At 43.3% G+C, this 14,805-nt stretch overlaps 1 protein-coding gene and 1 non-coding gene across 2 annotated transcripts in view; both read left to right on the forward strand.

The window, feature by feature from the left end:
- Positions 1 to 1,663: 1,663 nt before the first annotated feature.
- TRNAM-CAU lies at positions 1,664 to 1,736 on the forward strand. The gene has a single exon. It is a non-coding gene; the product is annotated as a tRNA-Met (tRNA).
- Positions 1,737 to 3,238: 1,502 nt separating this feature from the next.
- FBXO31 (F-box protein 31) overlaps positions 3,239 to 14,805 on the forward strand; it is a 57,094-nt gene continuing 45,527 nt past the window's right edge. Inside the window, 2 exon segments of the mRNA XM_027847448.1 lie at positions 3,239 to 3,424; positions 3,426 to 3,705. Of these exon segments, the coding sequence (XP_027703249.1) occupies positions 3,239 to 3,424; positions 3,426 to 3,705 (466 nt within the window).

Here is a 14,805-nt window from a genome sequence, read left to right on the forward strand (position 1 = left end):
TGTGAGGTATCATTTTATGGGTGTACATACATTTCTATGTGCATATATATACAACACCGTAATACAATGTTTATATATACACTTATGTATATACATACATACAATACATGCACATATGTATGCACAGATGTATACACATATATTTCTGTAGATATGTATGTATGTATGTGTTTTATGTGTGTATATGCACACATATATTCACACACACAAACACATACACATATTTATTTGTGCATAGTGTCATTTAATCAAAGCCTGATAAGGTATCTGTAAGAGTTCCATTGGGGGTAAACATAGATCATTATAAAATCTGCTTTATATTTATTTATGTTTCATAGCTGGACAAAGGCTAATCAAAGTGCATTCCTCAGATGGCTGCAAAAACCAGCTAGACTGGTTTATTTAACAGTCTAACTCACATGCTAGGAAGGAAATATCAAAATATGAGAAAAGCAAAATAAAATGGTTTCCTAGCAGGTAGTACTGATTTTTAACTATCCTTTCTAATTTTGAAAAGCTGGAGCTATTTGCATGCTGCTGCTGTTAGGGTGAGGCAGAATGTGTTTACTTTCTTGGTAGACATAATTCTGTTAGAATATCTGTGAAAATTGGTAGTTTTAGAAAAACTAGATTTAGAATCTTGGAAGGGTAGCCTGTGAGAGCTTAAGAGATTTTTAGAAATCATCTCCAATTCCCTCATTATTTGACCTTAAGTTTTTTAAAAATTAATTTAATGGAAATAAATTTCATATAATTGTACGTATCTAACCTATATCAAATTGCTTACTGTCTCAGGGAGGGGGAAGGGAGGGAAGGAGGGAGAGAATTTGGAACTCAAAATAAAAAAAATGCCAAAAATTGGTTTTATGTGTAATTGGAAAAAATAAAATATATAAAATTATATATAGTATATAAAATTATATATTATATATAGAAAACGTTATTCAAAATAAAAAATAAAAATTAATTTGCATGAATTGGAAAATGGATCATGTAAACCATACCTAGGTTGAAAATAGGATACAATGTATTAAGGAAGAGGAAATGTTTATCATCTTTCTTCAAATCCAAAGGATCATTCAAAAAATTTTGTTACCTGAGACGTATCTAGAGCGAGCCCTGCAACCCGTGGGCATCAGCAGCAGAAGACTTAATTGATGGCGGCGTTACATCGGCTCTTAAAAGAAGGGAAGTGTGTCCACGAATTTATTTTTTTTAAAGGTGAAAGAACAGTCTGCAGCTAACACAGCTAGTTACTGAGTTAAAACGGCATTTAATGAGCACTTGCATCCTGCAGGAAGTATACTACCAGCATTCTACATAGATTTTATAATAATTAATAGCTATAAAATTATTAATGGATTTCTGCTATGGAGCCGGGTACCCACCCAGAAGGTGATGGCAAATTGGAACCTGATTTCTTTTCCTTTTTAGTTTTATTGCTTTGGAGACTAATGACACTGATATTTTAATTCAAAGAGTGCATTTTTAACGCCTGGGAGGTTTTAATTGATTTTAAAAGTTCGAATCCAGCCTTTTCTTAAAAAATTGGGAACATATTTATTTGAAGTTGTGCAAGAAGAAAAAAAAGGAATAAAAGAAATCTAGCTGCCGGGCTCATAAATTTATTCAAAAGCCCTTTCACGGAGCCGGTTGCTAAGGAGCCTCGTTAGCGCAGTAGGTAGCGCGTCAGTCTCATAATCTGAAGGTCGTGAGTTCGATCCTCACACGGGGCATCCGCAGTTAACTTTTAGTTTTTTAACTTCTTGGATAATTTTAGAACCAATCTTTAAGGGAGGTTAAGGGAGGATGCTGCTTGAGCTGAAAAGAGCGAGGCTTGAGTTCGGAAAGTGATTTCTTGTTTTCTCTGTGGGTTATCATTGTAGCATAACCCGGCGCCTTTAGGGTTAAGGAAAGAGAGAACGCCCTGTCCCCTCCCCCGCCTCCTCGCCTTCCCTAAGTGGGAATTTCACTGCCCAGGTCTGGCTCGGTGCGGGGAGGGGAGCCAGCTGCTACAATGTAACAAGATAGGCTGGCCAAGGTGCAGAATAGCTAAAGCAGACAGAGTCCTGCATTGCAAGCCCTTGGGGGCGGCTGTGAGGGCAGCAGGGAGCTGTCACTTCTTGCCTCTGGGCCTGTTTCCCCATATGGGTAATGGAGGGGTGGTGGTGATGGTGATTCTGAACTGCTTTTGTATCTCGGATCCCTTTGTCCGTGCGTGTGCGAAATCTCCCTCTCCCCCCTTTACAAGTCGAGTCAACAATTAAGCACCTACTAAGTGCAATGGGGAGACAAAGGAAGACTGTCAAGGAGCTCAAAGAAGTCTCAGGATTATATTTTAAATGCATTGGGCTGCAAAGGAAACGCATCCTGTATGTACAGTACAGTCGTCCGCATAAATCCACGGGCGCCAGCTCTGACTTTGTACTTATGCCGGGTGTTCTTTTATCCGCCTTTGTTTGTCCCCCTCATTATAATGTCAGCTCCTTGGGAGCAGGGATTTTTGTTCCATTCATTGTACTTGGACGCCCCAAGCCTGGCACGCAGTAGGTGCTTAACATATGCTTCAGCTCCTTTCATTCATGGTGCTTGTACACTCAGTAAATGGCACACAGTAGGTGCGTAATATATGCCTCAGTTCCCTGCAGCAGGGGTTGTTTCATTCATTGTACTTGCATGCCCTGCACCTGGCACACGGTAGGCGCTTAATAAATGCTTGTTGACGTCCTATGGTGCATGGGAGCTCTAGGGTCCCCTTCTCAACAGGGAGGGGGGGCAGCTGCTGTTCGTGCCGCTGCTGCGGGTAGAAAGCTTGGCTCATCCAGCTTCACTCAGCGCAAGCGCAGTACTCCGGGAGCCGCGGCACCGTGACCCCTGGGGCGGGGAGTGCCTTTAAAGAGCCAGTTTTGGACTCCGGGCGATTGGAGAGGACCGAGGCGTGGCTTCGGGGGACAGGCGTGCCCGCTGTCTCGTCACACTGGGAAAGAGAGGGGCGGGGCCTCGCCTCTTTGGGAGGAGGGGCAGAGGGCTCGGGGGCGGGGCCAAGGCCGGGGAGGCGGGAGTGCGAGCGCGTGCCCGCTCGGGCGTGTGGCGGCATTGGCCGAGGCTGGGGCCGACTCCGCCCCGGCGGGGGTGGCAGGGGCGGCTGCGCGGTGCGGGGCCGCAGGCGCGCGCGTGCGCGGAGGCAGCGGCGGGGGCGGGGGCGCGGGCGCGGGTCCCCTGTCACACAGGAGCCGGGATGGCGGTGTGTGCCCGGCTCTGTGGGGGGGGTCAGTCCCGGGGCGGCCGGAGGCGGCAGCAGCGCAAGGGCCCGGCTGAGGCGGCGGGGGCGGCGGCCGAGAGCGAGCCCGACACTGACCCTGAGGAGGAGAGGATCGAGGGCGCCCCGGCCATGCCGAAGCCGTCGGGGGCCTGCGGGGCCGCGGGGCACGGGGGCGCCGGGGGCCCGGGGGACCCCGGGGGCGAGCCTGGCGCCGGGGGGCGCGGGGGGCGCTGGGGGCCCGGCCTCGGCCTCGGCCTGCCCGCAGCCCCCGCAGCCCCCGGCGGCCCCGGCGCGCTGCTCGCTCCTCGAGTTGCCTCCCGAGCTCCTGGTGGAGATCTTCGCCTCCCTGCCCGGCACCGACCTGCCCAGCCTGGCCCAGGTCTGCACCAAGTTCCGGCGCATCCTCAACACGGACACCATCTGGAGGAGGCGCTGCCGGGAGGGTGAGCGGGCCGGGGGCGGGGGAGGGGGAGGCCTGTGTGCAGGAGAGGGGGTGTGTGTATAGGGGCAGGGGGGGATGTGTGCAAGGGAGGGAGAGGCAGTGTGTGTGTGCAAGAGAGCGAGTGTGTGTGCGCAAGAGAAGGGTGAGTCTGTATGTTTGCAAGAGGGGGGGGCGTATGTGTGCGCAAGAGAGGTAGTGAGTGTTCAAGGGAGGGGGAGTGTATGCAGGGTAGGGGGAGAGAGAGTTTGTATATGTGTTTGTAGGGGAGGAGTGAGTGTGCAAGGGAGAGGCGAATATGTACGTGTGTGTGTGTGTGTGTGCAGGGGAGGGGGAGGGGGAAACTTGGTAAGGCTCTGTGTCAGTCAGCGTTTATTAAACGCCTACTTTGTGCCATATGCTAAGAGCTGGGGGATGCAAAAAGAGGCCAAAGAGGGCCCCTGCCCTGGAGATGGGAGACGACCTGAAAACCACTGTGGGCCCCGGTCCTATATACGGGATGACTAGGGGTAATCAGGAGAGGGAAGGCACCGAAATTAAGGGGGATCAGGAAAGCCTTCCTATAGTGTGTGTAAGAAGGGGTGAAAATCATAGCACTTTGTGCGTGTGATTGTGAGTGTGAATTAAATTACAGGGCCCTCTGAGGGGAAGTCACTAGGAGGCATCATTAGGCTTTGCAGGGCCAGTGTAGAGAGAAGGGGGAAATTAAAGGCAGTGTGTGTGTGTGTGTGTGTGTGTAAAAGAAGGGGGAGGCTGTCAAGTCAACAAGCATTTATTGAATACCTACAACATACCGGGCACAGTAATATGCTGGACATGTAGTTATGATGGGGATCCTTTTCCAGTATGTGTTGTTCTAGATGGAGCCTGAGGTCCCTTCTGACTCCCAAATTCTGATTCTGGGGTTCAAGGGCTGTGAGGGGAATGAATGCTCCTTCACCAACGGGAGGGCAGTTTGTAGAGGGAATAGTGATCCCCTAAGGGTGTTGAGGGAAAGGCTATGAAGTACCATGTGTGTCTCAAGGATCCCAAATTCTGTGATTTCCAGGTCCAGGGGCTATGAGAGAATGAGTGGTGAAGAAGGTGGGACTAGTAATGAAATGGAAGGAGTGGATGGAATATGCTGGCTTCTCAGTGTTGTGTGTTGTTGACTAAATACCCTATTGATTCCATGAAAATGACAGTGCAGGATGAAATTGTCTAACTCCAAATATACTCTTTCAACATTTAAAAATGAAACCAGGGAAAAAAGCACCTTTTCTTTTTCCCATGGACTGAAGCTTAGGGCTGGATTAGATCTCTGGTGTTCCCCTCCAACTTTGAGATTTGGAGAATTCTGGGTTTTTTTTTTTAATTTGCTTTGTTTACATTGTTAAAGCTGTAAGATGTTGACTTCCTACAGATAATTTCCATCTAAAGTGCATCTTTTGGTGTATATATCAGATAAAATCTGATAGGATATTAAACACGACTTCCCTAGCACATTGGATCTTGCTAGATATAGGAAGCAGGACACAACTTGAGGAAGCTACTAGCCCCTTTAAAGACATAACTAGGAATTTTTGGGCTCAGGGAAAAGTCTTAAGAACTGTTCATCTGGGAATGTGGTAGTCCGTTGAAATCAAAATTGGACAGGTGACAATTATGCCTGGATTTATATGCATTTATATAAGAGAGAATATTGCTGTAAATAGGGAATTATTATTCCAATTCTGTGGGTGATCTTGCTAAAATAAACTCTGATTTTATTGCTCTCAGCCTGGAGTGTTATCTTTTATTTTACTTTTTGGTGGGGCAATGGGAATTAAGTGACTTGCCAAGGGTCACACAACTAGTTAAGTGTCAAGTGTCTGAGGCTGGATTTGAATTCAAGTCCTCCTGACTCCAAGGTGGGAGCTCTATCCACTGCACCACCCAACTGCACCTCTCATCTTTTATTTTAGATGTAATGTTTCTGCTGGTGTCAGGTTAAGCTGGTCAGAGTAGCCCAAATGTGTGCCTCTTAGCAAGGCTGAATGAAAATGTGTGAGGCTAGCATAACTCTTGTGAAAACAACTCCTAGTTCATACACTGATAATATTGTCAGTAGAATCATCTTTGTTTTTAATTAATTAATTATTTTGTTTTCAATTAATTAATTAAATTAATTTAATTGTGTGTCAATTAATTCCTGCAATTATTTAATTAATTTAATTAAATATATCCACAATTAATTATGGATAAGAAATTAGTAAATTTGAGTTGTGCACAGTCAATCAATAAAGATTTATTAACGACCTAGTAGGTCTTGGGGATGCAAAAGGAGGCAGAACACCGTCCCTGTCCTCAAAGAACTCATAATCCAATAGAGGAGAAACTATGCAAACATATAAACAAAGAAAACTCTTTACAATGCATACAGGATATATATTTCATATTTCATATATATGAAATAATCAACAGGGAAGGTGCTAGAATTAAGGGGGTGGGAGAAAGCTTCCTGTAGAAGATAGGATTTTGTTTGGGACTTAAAGGAAGCCTTGGTCAGAGCTTTTTAATTAGCAATTTTTTAAAAAAGCCAAATAGAAATAGGGAAAGAGAGACTCTTTTAATTTGTCTTATTTCGCTACAAAGGAATTCTGGGTATTGGTTCAATCTCAGGAGGCCGCAGAACACCTGCATTTTTACATAGTGCTATCTAGGAGAGGGATGATTTCAGAATTCTTAATTTTAATATTTAGCCAATTTGAATTCAATTTTTAGCTTTCTTATGAACATAGTCTTAGACTTATTTGTAGAACATACATATGGGCTAAATCCTCCTCTTTTTAAAAGAACATATCAAGCTAAAACCCAACCTTAGCGTTACAACATTTTCAACAGTTTGAATCTGTTAGGTTGACTGGTAATGTCAAATGCTTTTCAGATTAGCCATTGTGGTATTCAGTGCAGGGTAATTCGATTTGAGAAAGTGACTGTGTGTTGGGAAAGGCACAGAACAAGATATTATTTACCATCTTTCAGAAATAAGGATGATTTTTAAGAGTAAGCAAACACTTTTTCTGAAACATAGCTCCTTTGGTAAGAGAACATTTGCAGCAACTTGTGTGTAGCTCTATAAATAAGCAATCATTTTTCAGTGTTGTGAGAGTATAAGCCAAGTATGTTTTGTCTGTGACTGTGACTTGATTTATTTTGGTTAATGCCTAACAATTTACTGAACACTTTTGAAAGTGTTATAGTCAGCTTTAACTCAGAGAAATTTAAACATATCCATTGAATGGCTAACAGAGATTGAGGTGCTTAAAAAAGTCCAACCATGGCTTTAAACAATACAGAAAGCACACTTTTCAATGATTCTTAAGCAAAGTTCCTCAGTAGATAGAGCCTGAGAGAGTAGAACGAATGCTAGAATTTCAGTGTTGTATGACTTGCTTATGTCTCTCAGCCTCAGCTTTTCCATTTATAAAATGTAACTAGGAGAACTTGTTTATCTTATGTGAGGGGTGGATGTTTTCAGCATTCTCACAATAATATTTGTAAAATATTTTAGCTGAAGAGGAAAGTTATATTTTAAATTCTAAATTTTTTAGTCTTTATTTTTATCCAGGGCACCAAAGAGTTTCCATCTAAATTAGTTGTGTATAGTCAGAAATTTTCTTTTCCTATGATACTAATCTCTGTTGATGACTAAATAGGAAATGTGTAATTATCATCATGCTTTTTATCTAGATGAAAAATGCAAAGCTATCTTGTGTATATATGAAATAAGGTAGATTTTGCTTTTGTTGGCAAACTTCAGGATTTTTCTTTACAGTGCATATAGTGAATGAAGATAAAAGCCGCTGACCAGTGTGTTCAGAGGTCATGTAAACCAGCCTGTATCATTGTACTTCACCCTGATTTTCTCTCTTCTATAGGCTAAGTCTAGATGAACTGCTAATCTTTCAAGAGCATTTTCAAACTTATGTTGGGGAGAGGAGAGATTTCATTTCTGGGAAATAAGTTAGGCAAGTTGGAAGGAAAGGTACTGTTGTCATGTAAATATCACTCATTGATTGGGGATCAGGAGAAGGTTTAGAGATGGCTGAACCTGAGATTTCATTGATACAAGAAACTAGTGCGGATGAGACCTACCTTTGATATGTGTGTCGTAGTGGACCGAGTGCTGGGCCTGGAGCCAGGAAGACCCGAGTTTAGATAGAGCTGTGGGACCCTGGCAAATCATTTAACTCTTTCTCCCTCAAATCATCATCTGTAAATTGGCGATAATAATAGCATCTACCTCCCAGGGCTCTTGTGAGGATAGAATGAGATATTTGATGCCAGCATTTATTAGTCTTCCTATTTTCAGAAAGTACCAGCTCAGCTGCACAATCAGGGATGAGAATGGCGTCAGGTGAGGTGTTTGTAAAGTGCTTAGCAGTCTGCCTAGCACTTAGTAGGTGCTTAATCAGTGCTTGTCTGTGTCTCCTCTCCCTCTGTCCCCAATCATTTAAAAAGAACCCTTTATTGATGCTCTTTGTTTTTATATCTGAGTCATTTATAGGTACGGCCTGGCCTCCCTGGTCATTGAACTCTCCCTGATATCAATGAAAAACAGTTATGCAAAATCAACTGACCCTCGAACCTTTTGTGACAGTGTATGCAACATTCCTCACCTCAGTGCCGGAATCAAGGAAATAGGCTTTATTATTTGTCTTTAGACTGACTCAGAGTTCTTTTCATTTATATCTTTGCAGTCACTTTGTATGTTGTTGTCCCAAGTTCCTCTTACTTGATTCTACATCAGTTATACAACTTACTATGTTTTAGTTCCTTACATTCATCATTCATTTCTCACTGTCAGTAACACTCATCTACCACAGTTTATAGAATCGGAGACTTTCACACTTGGAAAAGACTTCATTGGCCCTCCATAACATATCCCCTAGGATATCATCAGGCCTGGAACTGCTTGTACCCTAAAGTGAACATGGCAGACCCTTCCACTTTTAGATAGTTCTTCCATTCCCTGGTGACAAAGCCATTGCTTTTTTTTTTTTTTTTTGGTCCCTCAAATATTTTATTATTAAGCGATTTGCCTGGTCACACAGCTTGTGAGTGTTATGTGCCTGAGGCTGGATTTGAACTCAGGTCCTCCTGACTCCAGGGCCCGTCCTCTATCCACTGTGCCACCTAGCTACCCCTTTTGTTTTTTTTCAGTGGTTAGTTTTGTTTCCCCACCCCACTGAAATCCTCATTTTTAAGAGTTAACAAAAGCATCTAGTAGACAGGAGGGCTGCATCTGACAACTGGACAGCACTGTGCCCTCGTGGGTCCCAGGCCTGGCAAATAGTAGTTGCTTAATGGATGTCTGTTGACTGACTTTGACTGGGATGATCTTTTCCATTATGGTTTTTTTTTTATTATGAACTTAAAATCAACAAATAGGAGTATTTCACTATACAGAGAAAACCAGAACAGGTGATCGTATATGAAGCTGAATTGTTATGTACAGTTTTTTTTTAAAGTTCATACTAAATTGAACAGGATAGAAGTAAAACTCTTGTTTTTGTGTCTCCTTTTCTGTGTATTTGTTAAATGTTTTATTAATGGTCTTTGCTTTTTTGGTGGGTGGAGTGGGGCATCACTATTACTATCCACCGGTTCTCTTACCTTCCCCCCACTTCTACCCCTTCCCCATCTCTTATTTCTAACATTTAAATCTAGTTAAGTAAAACAAATCAACACTTCGGCTGTATCTGAAAATGTATAGCTCATTTCACATTTGTCTGTTACCTCTCTTTCAGGAGGTGAGGGGTCAGTCTTCGGAAGCCATGATTGGTGTCACTGCATTGATCAAAATTCCCAAGTCTTTGAAAGTTGTTTTCCTTTACATTATCATAGCCATTCTGTAAATTGTTTTGGTTCTGCTCACTTTCCCCAACATCAATTCATACAGGTTTCTTATGATGCAGTAATATTCCGTTATATTCATAAACCATAATTTGTTGGACCATTCCGTTTTAATTGACACCCACTTTATTTCCAGTTATTTTCTCTACCAAAAAAGGTAACTGTAAATATTTTTGTATGTATGTATGTGTTCTTTTCCTCTGTCTTTGACCCCTTTTAGGGGCAGCTAGGTGGCTCGGTGTGGCTAGAGCACTGGGCTTGGAATCATTCCTGTGTGACCTTGGGCTAATTACTTAACCCTATTTGCCTCAGTTTCTTCATCTGTAACATGAGCTAGAGAAGAAAATGGCACACCACTCCGATATCTTTGCCAAGAAAACCCCAAATGGAGTCATGAAAAGTTGGACACGACTCAACAGAAACAACAACAACAACAATAACTTGACCTCTTTTGGGGTATGTGCCTAGTAATGGTGTCACTGGGTTCAAGAGTATTCAGTTTAGTGATTTTTTCAGTTTGTTCAACGGTTGGACCAATTCAGAGGTCTATCGACAATGCATTAGTACGCCTGTCCTTACCAGGCGACTATCATTTTCTGCTTTTGTCAGCTTTGCCTATCTGATGGATGTGAGTTGGAGCTTCAGAATTATTTTACCTTGCATTTCACTTGTTAGTGATTTGGAGCAATTTTTATATGGGCATTCATAGCTTGAATTTTTTCTTTTGAAGATTGCCAGTTCACATTTTTTTTTTTTTTTTTTTACCATTTATCTATTGGAGAATGGCTCTTCTTACGTGTATTTTCGATATCACCATTAGCAGAGAAAATTGTGTAACTATATCGCTGTCAGGTCATCATCCACATCTTTTATGAGTTCTTATCTCCCAGCCAACTAGCGAGTGCTTCTCTCTTCTCCACCCTCCATCCCCAGATTACTTTGTATTTACTTTTCCCTTATAAAGGTCATGCATTGATTTTGCTCTTGCAAACCTTTTTCATATTGATGTTATCCAAATTGTCCATTTTAGTTTTTATGGTCATCTGCACATCTCATTATTGGTTTTTCAGTTACTCAAGAATTCTTTTATTGCTCTTTTTCATTAACATTGTAATATATTGCTCTCAGGTCATCATCCACATATTTTATGAGTTCTTGTCTCCCAGTCAACTAGTGAGTGCTTCTCTCTTCTCCACCCCCATCCCCAGATTACCTTGTATTTACTTTGTATGTTTAGTATATACATATATGTGTATATGTTGTTTTTCCTGAGAGGGCAGGGATAGTTTAAATTTTCTTTGTATCCCCAGTGACTAGCACAGTGCTTGTATCTAGTAGGGCTTTAATAAATACTTGTTGACTAATTACTTTTGGTTCTGTTTCCCTGTGAATCAGTTCATCTAAATCTTTCCATGTTTTTCTGAATTCGTCATTTCTTCCTTCCTGTTAATAGTCCATTACATTGATATGCCAGAGTTTTCTTTTTAGACCATTCCTCAGTTGATAGATAGCTACTTTTCTTCTAGTCCCTTGCTAACAGAAAGTGTCCTGCTATGAATATTTTGTTATATATTGGACCTTGGTTTCTGTTTTTATTTTCTTGGGATATATGCCCAGTTAAGTGGGATCAGTGGGTCAAAGGGGATGGACATGGACAGTTTATTTTTCTTGAACAGTTGCAAACTTTCAGACGGGTGGATTAATTCACAGTTCTACCAACAGGTTATTAGCATGCCTGTCCTCACTCCCTTTCCATCATTGACTGTTCCTGTTTTTTTATCATCTTTGCCAGTTTGCATGCAGGGTATGAGGTCAGAAGCCTCCAAATTGTCTGTTTTCAGGTGATCATTTAGACTCTTCAATTTCCCTTTTGTAAAACTTTTGAGTGTTGTTTATCGGGGGATGGCTCTTTGTATTCTGTTTGTGTAAATTTCCTTTATATTTTGCATAGCATACCTTCTTTGTCAGTGATATTATAGCCTGTTTTGTGTATAATTTTTTTTTTTTTAGGCATTTGGGGTTAAGTGACTTGCCCAGGGTCACACAGCTATTACGTGTCAAGTGCTTGGTCTGAGGCCGGATTTGAACTCAGGTCCTCCTGACTTCAGCGCCAGTGCTCTATCCACTGGGCCACCTAACTGCCTGTAATTTTTTTTAAACACCCATTAAAACACTCAATCGTGTATGTTCATGTAACAGCCCAAGGAAGGGAAATATGGTTGTTCAAATGTTTAATTCTCAGTTTTCTTGGTAAATGTGATAGAATAGTGGCATAAATGATCTTAAACCACAGCCAATTAAAAATTATTTATATTTAGCATCAAAATCTATTTTTGTGACTTATTATAGTTATAGCTGTTATTCTGGGAATTCACAACATTTCCAAACATACTGTAAAGGTACTTTACTTTTTTACTTTTTGAGCACAAAGGTGAACAACAAAGTGGTCAGCAGGCCTTAGGGCACCTTCGTTTGAAAGGTCAGAAGCTCGTCCTGTGTCCCTGAACAAAGTTATGTCTAACAGCATGTCCAGGGAGTGGTCCTCTTCTTGAAGACCTCCAGTCAGGCCTTTACCTTTATCTTTCAGAACAAGAAGCACCACTTTGGCATAGCTCTCGTCAGGAGGAAGGTTTTCCTGACATGGAACCAAAATCTTTGCAGTTGCTACCAATTCTGCTTAGACCAAGACTAACTCAGCTTCCCCCAGGAGAGCCACACAGCTGCAGTTCTTCCAAGAGACCCTCCTCATATGACACAATTCCAAGGGCCTTAACCATCTTGGTGGCCCTCTGCTGGATGCACTCCAGTTAATCAGCATTATTCCTAACACGCAGCATCCATAACCAAACACAACACCCGGATGGGAGTCTCACTTGGCCAGAATAGAGTACAGCCGCCCACCTTGTACCTTCTGTCTCCTTGCTGGGCTCAGTATCCAGCGCCACCGCCCCCCACTCAGGGAGTCCACTACTTCTGATGCTGCCGGATTTCCAGGCTTCTCAGACGGGAAGAGCCAAACCTTCCTCTGACCACACGTTGGCCCTCTATCCATCATGCGTTATGTCCCCTGAGGGAAGGTGGCGAGGGCCTGCCCACACAGGCATCTTCCACCTACCCCAAAGCAATACCTTCGGTCTGTGCCAGCACAGGGCAACTTCTGCCTCCTGCTGCCTGCCCAATCTCCTAAGCAGGATGTGGAGAACCTCTGGTGCAAAGAACAACTTTCCCTTTGACCTCTGGCTCTGCATCTCCTCTTGTGTCTGTCCCTTGAAGGAAGGGGAAGAGGAAGTTGATGGACAGCAGGACTTCTTTCACCTGCAGTGGGGATCTGACTTCCCCCTCTGGGTGCAGCTATGCTCCCCCTGGAAGCCGGACCTCCAGACCTCCCCGATAATAGCTGGACCATGCGCCTCCCATCTCATCACACGCTAGCCCCCCCGGTTTCCTTTGGGAAGAGGAATGGCACCCTCCATTACATGAGGGACATTCTTACACTGGTCATACCCTCTGCATCCCAGTAATTCTGATCCCCTGCAGATCATCATCCCAACTACATTCCCCACCCCTACCTCTCGATTCCTTATTCGTATCTTCAGCCCTCTCGTTCCAGAGCTTCAGTCAAACATCACTGAGCCCCTCCCCCCTGCCCTGTAGGATGACTGTTCCATAGTACAAAAACTTCCTTCTATTCTAAATCTTTTCCTTTCCCACTCCCTTTATCTGTCAATTATACTGAAACCCGGTTCCCTCCTCCCTCTGCACAGCTTTCCTGGCTATTTGTGTTGCACAGCTTCAACTGAGCCCTTACTGCTGCCAGGCAATCCCTCTGTACTCCCCCCCCACCATCAACTCACTATCCCATTCTCCACCTGGACTCTTGCAAACCTTTTCATCACTCTCATCTTCAGTGAGATGTAGACCAAAACTCTCATGGCTCTCCTTCCACCACACTCTCAGCTGAGAATTGAGACTACTCACCATGAGCTCTTCCTCATCCCCTATCACTCATACCCCCAACCTAGGGTAGTTAAGCTGGAGGTATGATGAAAATACAGGTTTACTCTTCCATAAGATCTTTTTTATAATTTGATGTTGATTAACTCGAGTGCATTCAGCAGAGGGCAGCCAGGATGGTTAAGGCCCTTGGAATTGTGTCATATGAGGAGGGTCTCTTGAAAGAACTGGAGCTGTGTAGCTTTCCTGGGGGAAGTTGAGTTAGTATCGTTATGTGCAGAATTGGTAGCAGCTGCAAAGATTTTGGTTCCATGTCAGGAAAAGCTTCCTCCTGATGAGAGCTATGCCAAAGTGGTGCCTGTTGTTTTGGATGATAAAGGTAGAAGACCTGACTGGAGTTCTTCAAGAAGAGGATCATGGACATGCTCTTAGACGTAACATTGTTCAGGGACGCAGGACTAGATGGCTTCTAAGATTCCATGATCTTCTGACCTTTCAAAGGAAGGTGCCCTAAGGCCTGCTGACCACTTTGTTGTTGTCCTTTGTGCTCAGAAAAGACCAACAGGACATCCCTACATCAGGGTCAGGGTGTGCAGTGTGTCTGACTGTGGCTGATCAGACCAGCACGAGCTGAGAAGGTTCTACCTCAGGGTGGGCACAGGTAGTCTACATGAACGTTTGGAGTGGAGATGGCTCTAAATTTGCTCATTGGTGACCAGTTAGAGAATAAAACAGAGAGGTGAAAGCACAGTACTGCTAGGATTTCAAGCTGGGAGTTAAAGGTAATAGTGATAACATACATAGACAGACAGGAAAGTTTGGAGGGACATCTGGTCTGCTTAGAGGGAATTCAGTTCAATTCAACAGACATTCAGTGCCCACTCTGCGAGGCACGGCGCTCGTTTTTTGTGGGGATACCGAAGTAAGAAGAAAAATCATCTCTGCCCTCAAGGACCCTGTATTCATCTGGGAGGGGTATGCCAGCTATACAGTAGTAAGTATGTAGAAGATACCTTTAGAGAGACAACAGGGACAGTGAAGGAGTTGAGGAGAAATCAGTTAAGCTGAGTACTGAAGGAAGTGAGGGGCTCTAAGAGGCCGAAATGAGGAGGAAGTATGTATTGCAGAAAGATAGAATACCAGCTCTTCATTGAGCTGCAACTGCCTTTTGTTTTATGGTTTAATTTTTAATAGGGATATCTAGATTGTTGGGATTAAGTTTCTCCAATAGTATGTGCTCTTGTTGGTCCCTGGGTAAGAATCTCATGCTTAT

This window comes from Vombatus ursinus, unplaced genomic scaffold, assembly GCF_900497805.2.
Source record: "Vombatus ursinus unplaced genomic scaffold, bare-nosed wombat genome assembly UNPS02005286.1, whole genome shotgun sequence".
NCBI lineage: Eukaryota > Metazoa > Chordata > Mammalia > Diprotodontia > Vombatidae > Vombatus > Vombatus ursinus.